Source organism: Dicentrarchus labrax, unplaced genomic scaffold (assembly GCF_905237075.1).
Source record: "Dicentrarchus labrax unplaced genomic scaffold, dlabrax2021, whole genome shotgun sequence".
In the NCBI taxonomy this organism is placed as follows: domain Eukaryota; kingdom Metazoa; phylum Chordata; class Actinopteri; family Moronidae; genus Dicentrarchus; species Dicentrarchus labrax.
This window is the reverse complement of record NW_026136723.1, coordinates 14,359,737-14,375,112: the sequence shown is the minus strand read 5'-3', so window position 1 is coordinate 14,375,112 and position 15,376 is coordinate 14,359,737. Positions and strand designations below refer to the sequence as shown.

Below are 15,376 nucleotides of genomic sequence, written 5' to 3'. Positions count from 1 at the left end.
AGCCAGGTAATGTGGTGACGTAGCCCTACTGAGCCCCCCCGCCCCCCACCTGAAATACTCTTAGCTTTAGTGTATTAGTATTCAATTTACAACATATGACATAATTAAACATTAAATGATACTGTAATGTCAACTGCGCAGTTGCAATACTTTAAAACGTGATGTTTTTTAAACGCACCTTTCTCCTTTTCTTTGTCAGACTGGTGAGAGAATGAAAGGGGCGAAGTGATGCAATGTTTCTATGCACCTGTGACCCACACCTCCCTACCTCCCTACCTCCATTCCTCCCTCCCTCCCTCTCTCCCGCTCTCCCGCTCTCCCTCCGCACATCCACACATGAACCTGGCGGTGTTCAGGAGTAGGACGCGCGAGCCATTGGGTGGAGCAGCGGCGTCGCGTGCTGCGGAATACACTCAGTAGGTCGTTAAACGCTGCGCGCGCTTTGGTTGCAGATGCAGGTCGCCGAGTGTGAGCGCGAGGCGGGGGCAAATGGCGAACGGGCGCGGGCGGCGGTGCGCCTCGTGAGGATACAGTAAGACACCCGGAGCGGAGGAGGCAGGCGGCAGCTCGAGGACAGACAGGAGAAGGTAAACAGGGAACCATGGATGACTCCGAGCCCGCAGAGGACGGCTTGCTCGCGGGCTTGCGGTGGAACCGGAGCGCACGGGACCAGGCTCAGCTCAAACACAAAATCCGGGATCTGCCGGGGCTACTCAAGCACGGGCTGCACCTGCGGAAGAAGAGCGTGAGTATTTTCAAACCGACCGCTGGCTGTCCGTCCGTCCGTCCGTCCTTCCGTGTTTTATGTTGTTGGTGAACGTTAGCAACGGTTTTTGTGTGTGTTTTCTAACCGTCAGTTTTTCTGTGCTGCGAGGCTGTTTCGTAACCCCGTCACGACTCAGGTGTTTTCATTTCGTTACAGGCATTACTGTCGCAGAGGCAGTGTGTGTGTGCGCGTGTGTGCGCGCGCGTGCGTGCATGCTACATCCATAATAACCAATTGCTGTTGGACATCATACCTTCACACTCCGGTAGTCAAGGCAACACTACCACCCCCCCCAACAGATTCACCACACACACACACACACACACACACACACACACACACACACACACACCTACGACCTACGCACTAAGAATACACACTTATATGTATTTATATATAGAAATCTGTGTGTAGCTACACAACTAACACATGTTTCCATTATTCATTCATTTGTCAATTGTTTTGATCAACTAACTGATTGATTTAGTCTATAAAATGTGAAAATGTCCATCAGAAGTTCTGAGAGGTGATGTCTTGTTTCTCCCATCCAACCATCCACTTAATCGATGAATCAGTTATTTGACTAATTGCTTCAGCTCTTCTCTGTAGGAACTAATCTCTCTCTTTTATCGGTATCATAACATTCCCAATCCAAAAATAGTGCAAATTTGTAGATCAGCCATCTGAAATCCGTCTCATGGGTCCTCTGGTTCTGTTTTGTGATGATCGGTCTACTAAGCAGTAAATGTGTGTGACTCGCTGTGCCCTGATGTGGAACGAACACACCTGACAAGCCAAATATCTGCTCAAAGTGTCAGCTCTGCTCATCTTCATCGTCAGTGGCAGCCGGGAGAAAATGTGTCCCTAAATCCCTCTGTGGGAATCGGGGACAGAGTGCCAGGACTTCTAGTCCCAGCGGTGCCAAATGTAATAAAAATATGCAACATTTCTAGTGTAAAGCCACTTTGGACGGAGGGGATGAACGGTTTATGTCATGTTACATCTTGTCATTTTAAGTGATGTTTAAAGGACTTAACATTTTGTCCCTTTAACCTACCTGATTCATACAATTGAATTATCTTGTGGAAACAAATCAACAATAGTAAATCCTATAATTAGATTTAGAGCAGAATCCAGTCCAGACAAAAACCTTCTGATGAAACCATGAAGAACTGATGAATGAGTGGATTACGTCGTCATTTAACTGTTTCATGTACCGTAACATATCATCTTTGTGATATCGCTCGTTGCCTGTGATTGAGCTGAAGGGAAGGAAGGATTGGAATACCGAGGAGATGAAGGGGGAAAAAAGGCGAGTTTTTTGTCCTCCTGTCTTCATCTAACTTAGTGTGAGTGTGTGCATGTGTGGGTGAGTGTGATGAGGCGTGGGTAAGTAGTGTAAAGGTATTGCTGTTCTGTGCAGACTGGTTCTCTCTTGACACTGGTAGTTGGCTATGCTTCACCTGGCGCACACGCAAACACTCAAACAGACACACACTTGTTTGTATATGCACATTTAAATTCTCCAAAAAGATGTGAGAGAGGAACTCCCATGCACTGTGTTTCTGCACTGCTCTACAATAACACTCAAAATGGGAAACAATGAAAAGAAAACAGTGACTCAAATCACAGCATCTCTCCTGGGTGTACACCTCTGCACACCTTTTATCCTTTTTTTTTGTTGATCCATGCAGAATCTTGAGCTATATATTTTGTTTGTTGTTCTAATATTTGAGGTCCTGTAAAAAGTGCAAAACATCTGACATAGGCAGTTTTTCACATTACCTCATGCGCTTCTTTGATGTTCGCCGACAGCTTATGAAGTGAATTGTTGTGTTGCACAGAGCCATCTGTCATCTTTTGGTGCCAGCCTGCAGCAGCCTCACCTTTTGCATTATTCTCTGTTGTGACTTGCTCTGGTTTCCAATTATTAGTCATTTATTGGCTACAATACGACAGGAGCAGAAAGGTTTGCTTAAAGGAACACTTTACCGACTTTTCAACCTTCACTACCTTTGCCGGGGCGCTTTGGGCAGTGGCCACGCTGTAGATGTTTACAGTATGTAAATCCTGGATAGTTTTCTTTCCTCCTCCTCCTTCTGCTCAGTCAGGTGTCAGGTTTGAGGGCCGCTTATTGGTCAAAGTCACTTAAAAACTTGTATGTGTATTGAACTTGAACCCGTTGGTGAGGAAATGTAGCAGAGCATTGCTTTAGCTGGCCAGATGCACCTGGGCTGGAAGGACAGATGACACATCAAGATGATTGGTTGTATTTATTGCTATGGTCACCCAACACCCCTAAGCTAAACAGAGGAAGAACCAGTGTACAGGGCAGCATAGGACTCAGGGCTCAAAATTTACTTTATACTCAGTGTCCCACAACTGTCCCAAAGTCCCACACTTCCATCCGTCCATTGTCCCAAAAAAAACTGAAGATAATTTTGTTTCATCCTGTATGATGAATATAGTTTAATAACTTTGTTTCAGTAACTGGCATCACTTTATTGACTCACTCTGTTCTGCAGTTCTGCTAGTTGTTTCCTGCATTTATATCTGAGTAGAAAATGTCAGTCCTCCTAGGTCTTTGGCCACAATCAGTTTTCATTATTCTTTCAGTCATTGGTTAAGTTACTGTTTTTGTTTTATTTCGCACTATTTGATCAATAAAGGCATCACTTCAAACTGCAGTGCAAATGCAAACGGATGGGAATTTACACACTTCTTATTCACAGATACATTGTACGTTTGAAGTTAAAAAGTAAAAAAAAACTCCTATAAAGGGAGGAAATTAAATGAACTGCTTAAATATTTACAAGCTCAAATGAACTATTACTGTACATATAGACTAATCTATAGAAACACCCTAAACCAGAGACCTGTAGAGAAAGAATGAGAGATTAGCCACATTTACTGACTGCCTGTGTGTGGCACAAGAGAAGAGGGAGAGACTCACAGGCTGCAATTACTCTGAGCAGCATGCATGGAAATGAATATAATATATTTATATATTTTATAATATTATATATTATATATAATAATAGCATATATTTCTCTCCTTTTCCATGAAGGTCTGAATAAGTCATTAAATTTCTCGGTAGTCGCTTTTTGGAAATAAATTTGCAAAAGCGTCTGAAAAGTTGCTAAATCTAATGAGAAAGTCGCCAACACTAGCACTCACTATGATTTATTTTATGTGTTTAGGCTGGTGTCTGACGTAGCATACAGTTACAAACGTTAGACATATTATTATAATAATAAGTTGTTTAATATGTATGTATGTCCTGTGCGTATGTGTCGTTGCAGTGGCCATTCAATGTGATTACATTCTTAATGAAGGCAAAGGAAATGATGCATGTTGAAGGTAGAGGAAGTGAAAATATTCAGTAGCATGTTTTCAAAAAGAATCTTAAAACACAGTTAAATCATGGTGCATTCCTACTTTGTTTGAGGTTGCAGTTTATTTGTATTTCCTTAAATGTATTTATGGCAGACTACACATTGCTGCCCCCCACATGAGTTTTCCTTTTTAAATGTGACCTTTGGATGTATAAGTACACTTGATGTGACTTTGGTTGTGAAGTCAAACCTTCTTGTGGAATAAAACTTAATCACAAACCGAAACTTACAATACTTCAAACCACGAACACTGTATGTAAATGTACTGCAGGCTGCTCAAAATGCATCCTTTTAGGCTGTAAAATGAGATTATCACAGTCATAATGACGTTATGATCACTGTCTTAGAGGAAAGTTGATGATATTCCTCAGAAGATGATCTCATTTCTGCATTATACATGCAGCAAAACAGTGGCTTGTGATGTGTTTTTATGTCTGCCAGCAACATTTCTCATCCATAACTGCATTATACATTGAGATTAGAAAGATGAAAGGGCAAGTAAGGAGTAGAGAGAGAGAGACTCCACACATTCACACGCACTGTATAAACCTACACATTCTGTCACCAGAACCTCTGTATTTAACTGCAAGGATTAGCATAGCTACGTATGCCAATACTACTTCCAAACTTTATTAGCAACTTAAACATAAGCATTTAAGTCAGGAATACACATCACATAGACATAAGAAAATATGCACAGTAATTCAAGCGTATGCTCAGAATTAGCAAATGCTAATAAAACATCAAAGACGCTGAAGGAACAAAGAAAAGATGAGCAAAAGACAAACATACAAGTGGAATACATCAGGATATGTCTGTTTACAAAGCCAAATCTGGTCTCATAATGTCCAAAATATTCTTGTTTGGAGATGCTAATAATTAATCTGCAGATTACTTTCTTGAGTAATGAAATAATAGTTTGAGCTATATTTGTATTTTTACTTTACTAAAAACTGTTGCTGCTGATTTATTTTCTGTTGATAGACAGTGTTAATAACTGAAATTAGTCTGTTTATAAACTGTAGCATTGGTGAGCCGTAGGTCATGTGTGTTGGCAGGTAGGTGTGGGCTGGCAGATCGGTTTCTTAGCCGCTTCATTGTGTGTGTGTTTGTCTATTTGTTTGTTCCATTGAGCTGTAGCTGCTTTGGTGTCTCCATTTTGACGTCCTTGTATGACGGATGTGTCGAGGAGTCGACAGGAGCTTAGCGCATACGTATGTGAGGGAGCTTGCCAAGCATACCGTGCTACAGCTCTTCACTGTGCTCAGCAGCAATCTAATCTGAAAGTAATCCATTTCTTTCAGATAATGACCTCTCTCTCTCTCTCCTCTCTCTCTCTCTCTCTCTTGTGTGTGTGTGTGTGTGTGTGTGTGTGTGTGTGTGTGTGTGTGTGTGTGTGTGTGTGTGTGTGTGTGTGTGTGTGTGTGTGTGTGTGTGTGTGTGTGTGTGTGTGTGTGTGTGTGTGTGTTTGAAGTCATCACACAGATAAGCGTGTCAGCATGTGCTCCCTCTTTATAGCTCTCGTTCCTCCTCATTCATCTCCTCTCCTCTTCTTCTGTCACTCTCTTTCGGCCTCCGGTGTACTGACAGCATTGGACTGTGTATCCTGTGATGAAACTGAGGCACAGACAAAGAGATTCACAGGAACATGGCCAGCAGACATTTCTCTCGTCGTGTGATACAGTATGAATGAAACACCTCTTCTTGTACTGGTGTGTGTCTTCCGTGTGTTTGTAAGAAGAGATGACGGTGGAGGAACAAAGACCTCTGGAGGGATCTGTATTCACCAGACAGGGAGACAAAGAGATGGAGAGATAAGATAGAGCGACCAAGACAAAAGAGAGAAAGAAGGAGCAAGACAGAGATAGCGAGAGTCAGAAACAATTTATTTAGTCTGTGTGCTTGGCTGGCTGGTGTGCTCTACTTAACCCCCAGTCCAAACACTGCATGTCTTCACAGACACAAACACAGGAAAAAAAAAAAAAAAAAAAAAAAAAGCTCTCATCTTTACTGATATCTCGGAGGACGTCCACACTGAGCTGGTGGTTTTCACAGCCCAAAAAATTGAGCTCTTTTGAAAATGTTTTCCAGTGTGGATAAATCTGAAACTCCAGCCTTGCCTTTTATCTAAAAACTGTGGACTTTCTGTCACCCCAAGCTTTCTCTATGATCTCTGAATTTAAATGTCAGTACTACAGTCGGACTGTAAATGATAACTGTTTTCCATTAACAGATTAACAAATTATTCATGATTAAACAGTGAGTTGTTGGGTCTATAAAATGATGTGCCCAATGCAACTTCCTGACACACAAAGATTGTGTATTCACATTGCTTGTTATGTCCGACCTACAATCCAGAACCCATAGATATTCAGTTTACTGTTGATTAAGTGTGTTAAAATGTGTGAAAAAGTTATTGAAAAGTTCCATATATATATAAAGTACTATATATGATACAGTCACTCGCTTCAGACAAGGTGTGTGTGCAAGTGTGTATACTCGCTTGCTTGTGTGTGAGACATCCCCGACAGTATTATCGCTCTAATGAGGATCACACACACTGCTCTACATCTCCCTAATCATCCCTCTATTTCATTTTCTTGCAACTCAAAGCCACAGCCGTGCATTTCTCTCTCTCTCTCTCGCTCTCTTTGTCTTTCTCATTTTTTTTCTTTCTTTCACGATTACAATTAAAATCATCTCTCCTTCTCTCACCGCCTCATGTCTCTCCCTTTCCATCTGTCACGCTTGTATCCCCCTTCATATATTCTGTTGTGATTTGTTCAGCCTCCCTCTCTTCTCCCTCCTCTTGGACGCTAACTCATCTATATTTCTTCATCGACATCCATCTTCCACAGTTGCTTAAGTGCTTTTCATTTGTTCCATCGTTTGATCTCTTTTGTATCTCTCCATTCGTCATCATCTGGTGATTTGCTAATGTCAGCCGGTGAGAGGTGAAGGGCAGCAGTGATTGCCAGCACTGGCTCAGTTTTCTGTGAAGGTTTCCAGGGGGAAACATTTCCACAACTCTATCAGTGATCTTGCTGCACTGACTGAGCTCACAGACCAGTTGCACTCCTATTGCACAAGGTTCTATCTGTCTGGTTTTAATGAACGCTGGCAACGTGATCTTCATCCTAATACAACTCTAAAGTTTGAAAAATAGCAGTATCTGATATTTTCTCATCCATATACACTGATGATGATAATCCTGTATTGTTCTAAAACGGAGTCCAAATGCAAATGTGAAAGAATTTGATTAAAATCTACAAAATATATTCTGTTTGACAGTGATCAACAGAAACAATACTCTTAAAAACAAATCTCTGTAAATCATCTTTGACAGCAATTACAGTTTTTAAGTCTGTGTTGATACAACTGGACACTGGACATTTTTGCCAAATGGGTAAATGGGTCAAGTTACATGGAGAGCAAATTTAAGGCCCTGCATTAAGTAAGTAAGCAAGCAAGTAAGCTTGATTTTGGTCTCATCAGACCAAAGAGTTGTTTGCTTAGTGTGTCCCATCTCGACCATAAAACCTGTAGCTCTGTCTGGAGAGTCTGCTGTATAGGCCTCTTGATGGCCTCCCTCACTGCCTCACACTCAGTTATTGAGGATGGCTTTACCACATTTTCTGTTTTACTTTACTCCCTGTTCAGTGCCTTGACGTGTTTCTGGTATCCTTCCACTGATTGGTACTCTTTGATAACTTTTTCACACATTTGTTTGGAAGAGGCAAAGACAATAGGAATATGTATAATATATGATGTGGCACAGGCGTAGATAGGATTAAACATGGCTGAATTCCATTTAGCTGCTTCAGTTTCAGGGTCCTGCTGTTGTGCATACTGGTTCTCTGTTGCACTATCATGGCTTACTGGGACACTTGACTAAAACAGAGGCATTGCTAATGTTATCAGTAACATTTAGCTTTTACTACTACTGACAAGTGACTGTATGTCTGCTGTCTAATTGCCTTTGTATTGGTGATGTAGTTTTAGCCAAGAAATTGACTAGCCACCTATTGCACCCTGCAGAAACAGGTGTAGTTAAACTAAAATCAATGGTCGCACCTTGATTACACTCACGTGATCTCCATTCAAATAAAAACACTTGTTACCAGTGATACTGTTAGGTGTGTCAGAGTAAAGGGGAAAAATGTATCTGCAAACATTCTGTGCTTTATGTTTACTTACTTTAAATACTTTTGTAGAGATTGTTCCCTTTAACATCAAAGAGTCTTTGTTGCTCAGTGTCAAAAAGCCCTTTCAAACCACTGTGATTCAGTGTTATAAAACAATAAAACATGAAAACGTTTCAGACAGGTACTTTTATGGACACTATATAAAGGTTTACTTGCGTGGATTGGAAAGTAACGGATAAAACTTTTCAGATATGTTCATCATTAAAGTAATGTAATGCTTTGTTTTTACAAAACTATTATATTAGCAGTAAGAAATAATATGGGACCAATTAAAATGTTTTTTAAGCTGGCATGACATAAGTACTATATAATAATGTAATGTGTTTTTTAGTTATCAATATTATATCCCAGTGCAGTACACTAACAGATACCTAAACACTATTTATTGTTAATACTGAAAACCTTCATAATCATTCATTTTTATGTTTGAGTTGAATGAAAATATTTGCTCTATAAGTTTTATAAACCACAAAGATTTATAAAACCTGTTTAGAACAATTATCTTCAAGAATTGGAACACTTGAAGCAAGCTTTAAATGCAACAGCAAAGCAACCAGGACGAGGTGTTACTAAACTACACTACAGTGTCTGCGTAGTAGTGACATATAAAAACAGATAGCTGCATTTAGTGCTGTTTCCGCTCTACTTAATCTAACACTTACTATCGTTTTTAATCTGTTTTATGACCAGTGTGTCACTACAGTGTCAATGTTGTGTTCTGGCTCCTCTGGCACCATAATGATCCATAAAGATTAAGAGTTTATTTCCTGATAGAGGAAGTAGAGATGGAGTGGATATGGCATTATGGTAATAACCATAAAGATATTTATCATGGTGTCACTGTTACATTCTTGGGGCATTGAATTGATAAAGTTGTATTATGGATTTGTATTGATAAGTGCGTGAGTGAATAGTGTCACTATTAAACCATTTAGGTCAGATAATCGTACAGTAAAAATGAATGGCCACGTTCTCTAAGTGTACTACTGTAACAGGTGTCACTGTATTTTAAAGCACCAAATATTTCCAGTATGAGCACTGGTTGTTACTGCTGACAGTCACTTTTCACAACCTGACTAATGTTTTTGGAATGGTAAAACTGGTCTGTCTCAAGTCAGTCTTGTTTGTTTAATGTATTTACTGTGTGTGTGTCATTGTGTGTTGGCTCTGACAGCGTGTGTGCTTTTGGTTTCAACAGCAATCACCCGACACTATACCCGGCCCGAGCACTGGACCCACAGTACACAAGGTAAGAAAACATACACACTCACACAGCACAGGTGATCATCATCCCTTTTGTTTTTCTGTAAAGCCAAAGTGTGTTTGTTTTGCCCTAATACAGATGACATCAGTGGTGATATTTTGTACCAAAAAACAGTTCAGTCGTCGCAGTGTGTGTGTCAGTCAGTCAGTCAGTCAGTCAGTCAGTCAGTCAGTCAGTCAGTCAGTCAGTCAGTCAGTCAGTCAGTCAGTCAGTCGGAGAGAGTCTTAATTTATTTATTTATCATGCATCATTATAATGCTGTTTGGCAAATATTTCAGTACTGCACTCTGAAAAAGCCTTAGGGCTTAAATATATCATGTGAGTAAAGTTTTCTTTGAACACTGAATATACTGAGCTAAAGAAATAAAAAAGTTTTAAAAATGAAATATCAACATCTGAAACCTTAGATGCTTCTTATTTATGTGCACTGCTGTTACCGCTGTGCCAAAATATCTTTGTGTCTGCTTGGTTGTTTGTCCCTCAGTGCTGTTGTATTTGTTTTTATTGGTTGTATTTCTCTAGATTTTCTTTTTTATATCGTGTCTCAACGCAACCTAAGATTGATGTGGTACCCAAAGTAATAAGACACTGGTAAAAACTGAGCGCCGAAGCAAGGAGACACCTTTTAAAAAGGAGCCTTAAACTTGATCTTTACTAAGCCAGTTTAAATCTCCCAAACTCACTTTTTGTTACAAGACATTAGTCTGGAAAATATTTACTAAGAATTGATTTAACTTGGTCACTGAAAGCTGGATCAATAAACTATAGAGATTAGTTTGTATGATGGTGACAATGAGTGCATAGTCAGTTGAGGCTGACTTCCACCTCTTGACTCTCGAACTTGATGATTAACTACTTCAAAATGAGACATTTTTAAGCAACTTAATGGCCTTTTTGTCCCCTAAGATTGATTCTCAAAATCTCTACCTTTTCTGAAACAAAGGTATCAAATAATTTGTCATTGTCAAAACTTGAGTCAAGTGATTTTGTTTTATTGGCAACACCCATAACTGAAGAAAATGGCAATCAAGAGTCAGCAGATCAGTGTGTGAGTTACTGGACTGGCTATGTCAGCATGACTGAACACTGGTCGTTTGTTTGAAGGGCATTGATGACACAAGCCGGTTGCCACATTGATAATCAGTAATTCTGCTTTGTGGTTAGGAACCTCATTTGAGCCCAAGACACACAGGTGAAGTACAAATGTGTGTGTCAAATACTGCAGCACACATAAACTGCAATATTCTGATTAGGACCATAACTACTACTAACTAGTACATGCAATAACTGTACATGTACAAAAGATGTAAAAAAACCGGGGCCCACTCTGACCAAATATTACTCCATAGCACAACTAGTGGTGAAAAATTCACAGGGTATCTTTTAATGTTGTAATACTTGGGAGCATTTATCTAATACATGCTGTACCATCCTATTATACAAGTTATAGTGAGTTAGTGCAGTCATTTGCAAAATCTGCTCCCATATAGCCACAAAGAATCATATTTGAGGTTGAATTGGCACTGGGGGGAGTCTCTCATGTTGTAACATAAAGTGAATGGAGCCTCATCAGTCATCAAGCCAACTCTGCTCTGTAGCATGGAAACGTGAATATGAATGGAACAGAACAAGCAGTCCATGTAAAAAGCTTAATTGAAAAATGGTCTTATTTACCATAGCGCCAATAGCAGGATTATTGCAGAGCGTGTAGACACAGTCAATGTTTTATTCCTCAGGGTGAAAGAAATCGAGTTGTCCTTGTGGGCCAGTCAATGACAGCCACATGTAGCCACACTAGCTCTCTGCAGTCCTGATGTTCATGTCCTAAACAATGTTGCATTATGATTTTGTAAATATTTGTTGAATTTATTCATTTTTAGTGTTCAGACTTTAAGATAACAGCAAACATTTACTTTAGTGTGTGTGTGTGTGTGTGTGTGTGTGTGTGTGTGTGTGTGTGTGTGTGTTTGTGTGTGTCAGTCTTGTTCCCAGAGTTTTCCATGTGCTGGTCGGACTGTGAGGAATGCCTTCCTCTCTCATGGACCATACCCAGCTAAAGACAAGATCCACCTGGCCAGAATCATACGGTACACTTGTCGCTGTGTTTGTGTGTCTGTCTGTGTGTAGAGCTGAATCGATGCATCCGGTGAAGCATATCCACCAACTCTCCAGTCACTGAGCCCACATCCTGATTGGCCAGTCGGGTTGTTTATGCAGTAAGACGAGCAAAGCTTGACGTAGACATTGCATAGGAGAACACATGGTTGGCTGGGAATACACTCTCATGCAATATACTGTACAAACAGTACAGATGCATGCAAAAACCATGTGAACATCTGGACATGGATATAAATAGATACTCTTAAACGTCATTGCCCACACACTCACATAAACACACAAGGAGTTTATCCTGGTGGAAATCGGACGGAAAGTATTCAGTGTTTCAGAGGAAAAGGCTTACAGAGAACTAATGAATAATCAATGGATATTGATTAAATAAAAGACAAGCCTTGTGCAGAGGGAATAAGTGTGTGTATGTGTTTTATAACAATGTGTGGCTGTACTTGTGTGCTGAATATGTGTGTGTGTGTATTCTAACAGGCGTAGCTATGTGGGCGTGGAGCTGGTGCAGTGGCTGTGTGAGCAGTGTGTGTACGTACGCTGTCGGACTACTGCTGTGCGTGTCTGGCAGGTGCTGCTGGAGCTGGGAGTCCTGCTGTCTGGTAAAAACACAACCCACACACACACACACACACACACACATACAAGCACATACACACTAGCATGCTTGGAGGTTGTACTGTGCTTCAGAATTTAAAGTAACCTTCTAGCTACATCAGCGACAGTCTACACATATGTGAAGAGACAAACAATGTGCCAGTTCATCAGGTAATTTCCAACAGAATAGAGAGATTAATTCACTGCTTCGTTCACCTGCTTAACTTTCTAGAAGGTAAAAGGACTTTGTATCCACACACCCACCAATAATCCCAAACATCCTCTTTCATTATTTAGCTAAGGCCATGATGACAACTAGCATTTTACTAGACACTTTGATGAACTGAATCTTCCATCACTACACTTAAAATGCCTGGATGTGATTCATATTTCTGTATTCAATAAAGCTGACAAAGAAGGAAAAGTAGAAATTGTTTTATATTATTTACCCTATGTTTTGTTGAAACTATACTCAGTATGCTGTGGATGACACTTGTAATTTGGTTATAATATTCAAAGGCAGTTAATGTTTCTTTAACGAATGAGCAAACCTGATCCTCTTGCAGCTGCCGGCTTTTTAACATTTGCTCAGGTGCAGTTCATCGGTTCAGCTAATCCACCACAACAGATACAAAGAGTTTATCCAGGTTTTATTGTTGTCACCATGTCTCTATTATTTCTCTGGAAACAAAAAATGTTAGATATAAACCACAAATGTACATTTTACATGATTTCTTTAATTCAGGGTCCCATTTTAGTGCACAAATATGAATACAAGTGATGCACAAAGCAATGATTGTCATGTCTAAAATGTTTAGGAACAAGTTTTCTCCTACATTCAAAATACATTTGACCCTTGGCTGTTTAAATTTGAAAAACAGCTATGGCTATTTTAAAAGAACAACAACTTGAAGGAATGATGTATTCTCAATACTTGATCAACTGAGTACATCTGTGTACCAACATGCATCATTGCCTTTCCTTTCTGATAATGATGCAGGTAGGCGAGCTAACAAGTTGGCCCCTGAGGCTGCTACTTGTTTTTGTGTGTCTCTTCTTCCTGCAGTGGACCAGCGGGTGGTGTTTTCAGACTCCAACTCTTACTACCAGTTCAGCTTTGAGGAGTGTGACTCCGCCTCCTGCGAGTTTCGCTCCAATGAGGGGGATTGGCCAGAGGCTGTTAGGCTCCTCCTACAACTCGCCCCATATGTCCAGTTTCGCTCTGGAGGTGGGGCCAACAGCCCGTAAGTGTCCATCAATTCAACTGTCTGCAAGTTATCCTGAGATGGAAGGATGGTAGGGCTTTCAATTAACAATTAGTTTGAATTTGAAGACTAAGCACGTAGTTTAATCCTCAGTTACCTTCACGTTATAAAATCCATCCGCTGCTTCACTTGAATTACTAGCTAACTGGTAACTTCAGATTTGTTGTAAGGCAGTTTTATTTTTGAAAGAAGGCAAACCTTGATGTTGATCCTTTTTATAGTTCACACACAATACATCTCAGATGAGTTAGTGTCAGAATTGGGGCTGAAACAATTTAGGCAAAAATGCACAGGGATTGGTGGAAGATTGCGTGGCTGTTTTTTTAAATGTTATACTTGTGTGTGTATATATAGTTTGTATTACTAATACAACTTTATGTAGTTCCCACCATTTTGTCTTAAAGAGAACCACAGTGCTGTTTATGTGCCCCTCTCCCCCTGTGCTGAACTGCACAGCGCTTATACACTGAGTTTAGAATTCAGACAGATCAATACATATTGAATATTTCATATTTTCCCGGGTTTGAGTGGTAGTTTGATTTTCAAATAAAAACTGAAAGCTCTAATGGATGAAGATATGAATGCATCTTATTATTCATATATTTATCTGTTGTGTGACAAGAGTGTCATTAGGGCCAACCTGTCAATCTGTTGCAGAGTAGTTGATGGTGAATGTGACTCAGCTGTAAAATACTAGATGATCTCCATTGACTTGAAGTAGAAGCTCATTGATCTGGTAAAATATCAAAGAATAAGTGACCGCATTCCCGTTTAGATTTAAGATTGAGGTCATTTGTCTGTCGGGTGATTTACTGTGAAAAGTGACTGTGTTTGATTTAGTGGAAGTGCACGCTTGCAAGTACTGTTTTGCAACATAAATACACTCACGCACACACACTCTCCAAGAGCTTCCTCAAATCCCAGCTAGAAACCTAATCTTTATTCAGTGTTTTAAATCCTCAGTCTGTTTATGTGAGAGACATGTTCATATGCAGATGAACACACACATCCATAGAAGAAATACACTTATACACAAAAACTGACACATGGTGCGATCACTCATATACACGAGATGGGCTCTGACACACATATAGGCCTACACTCAAACACACACACACGCAGAGTGGTGTCAGCCAGAGTTCCCTGCTTTGCCGCTCCTGTGTGTGGGATTCCTGCTGAGGCTGCTACTGAACTCAATCTGTCACTCAGAGAAAGAGCGAGAGAGACGGGTGGTGGTGGCGGTGTGTGTGTGTGGGGGGGGTTAACAAAAAAAAATTTGTATATATGGAGAGCGAAGGGAACAAGAGCACACGTCAACAAATTCATCTGTGTGTCAACTTCAAAGGGTTTTTACAGACACCAGGGAGAGAGCACGATAGCAAGGGGAATTGAATGTCATATAAATCTTATGTTTCTTCCTGTACGTACTCCTATGTTCTGCATCAGTTACTGTACGTACATTATAGTGGATGACATTCATACTTAGGGGCACTCAACCACACTGTCTCCGTTGGGTTGGCAGGGTGCAGAGGAATGGGTGGATGTGAGAGGGGCGTTATTGACATATTGATGCCATTTTTGGCACGTTTGTTTCACCTTTGCAGATTGAACATAGATGAGATTATATAGTCAACATTCTAACTCTGTCTGTCACTTTGACCCCGCTGCTGTCTGTGTCTCTCTATGACTGTCGCACCATTTCTCTGCAGGCATCCTCTCCAGCTCTCTGTCTCACACCATCCCTCCCTCCCCATTTGTCTCT

The 15,376-nt window shown here is 40.4% G+C and overlaps 1 protein-coding gene across 2 annotated transcripts in view; it reads left to right on the top strand.

Annotated features, from left to right (window-relative positions):
- Window positions 1-300: 300 nt before the first annotated feature.
- The window catches only part of rapgef5a (Rap guanine nucleotide exchange factor (GEF) 5a), a 48,084-nt gene continuing 33,008 nt past the window's right edge, over window positions 301-15,376 (top strand). For both annotated transcript variants that reach the window (XM_051389843.1, XM_051389841.1), the window contains exons 1-5: window positions 301-745; window positions 9,566-9,616; window positions 11,612-11,718; window positions 12,233-12,354; window positions 13,416-13,593. In XM_051389843.1, the coding sequence (XP_051245803.1) occupies window positions 602-745; window positions 9,566-9,616; window positions 11,612-11,718; window positions 12,233-12,354; window positions 13,416-13,593 (602 nt within the window). In that variant the 5' untranslated portion in view covers window positions 301-601. The remainder of the gene's footprint in view (window positions 746-9,565; window positions 9,617-11,611; window positions 11,719-12,232; window positions 12,355-13,415; window positions 13,594-15,376) is intronic.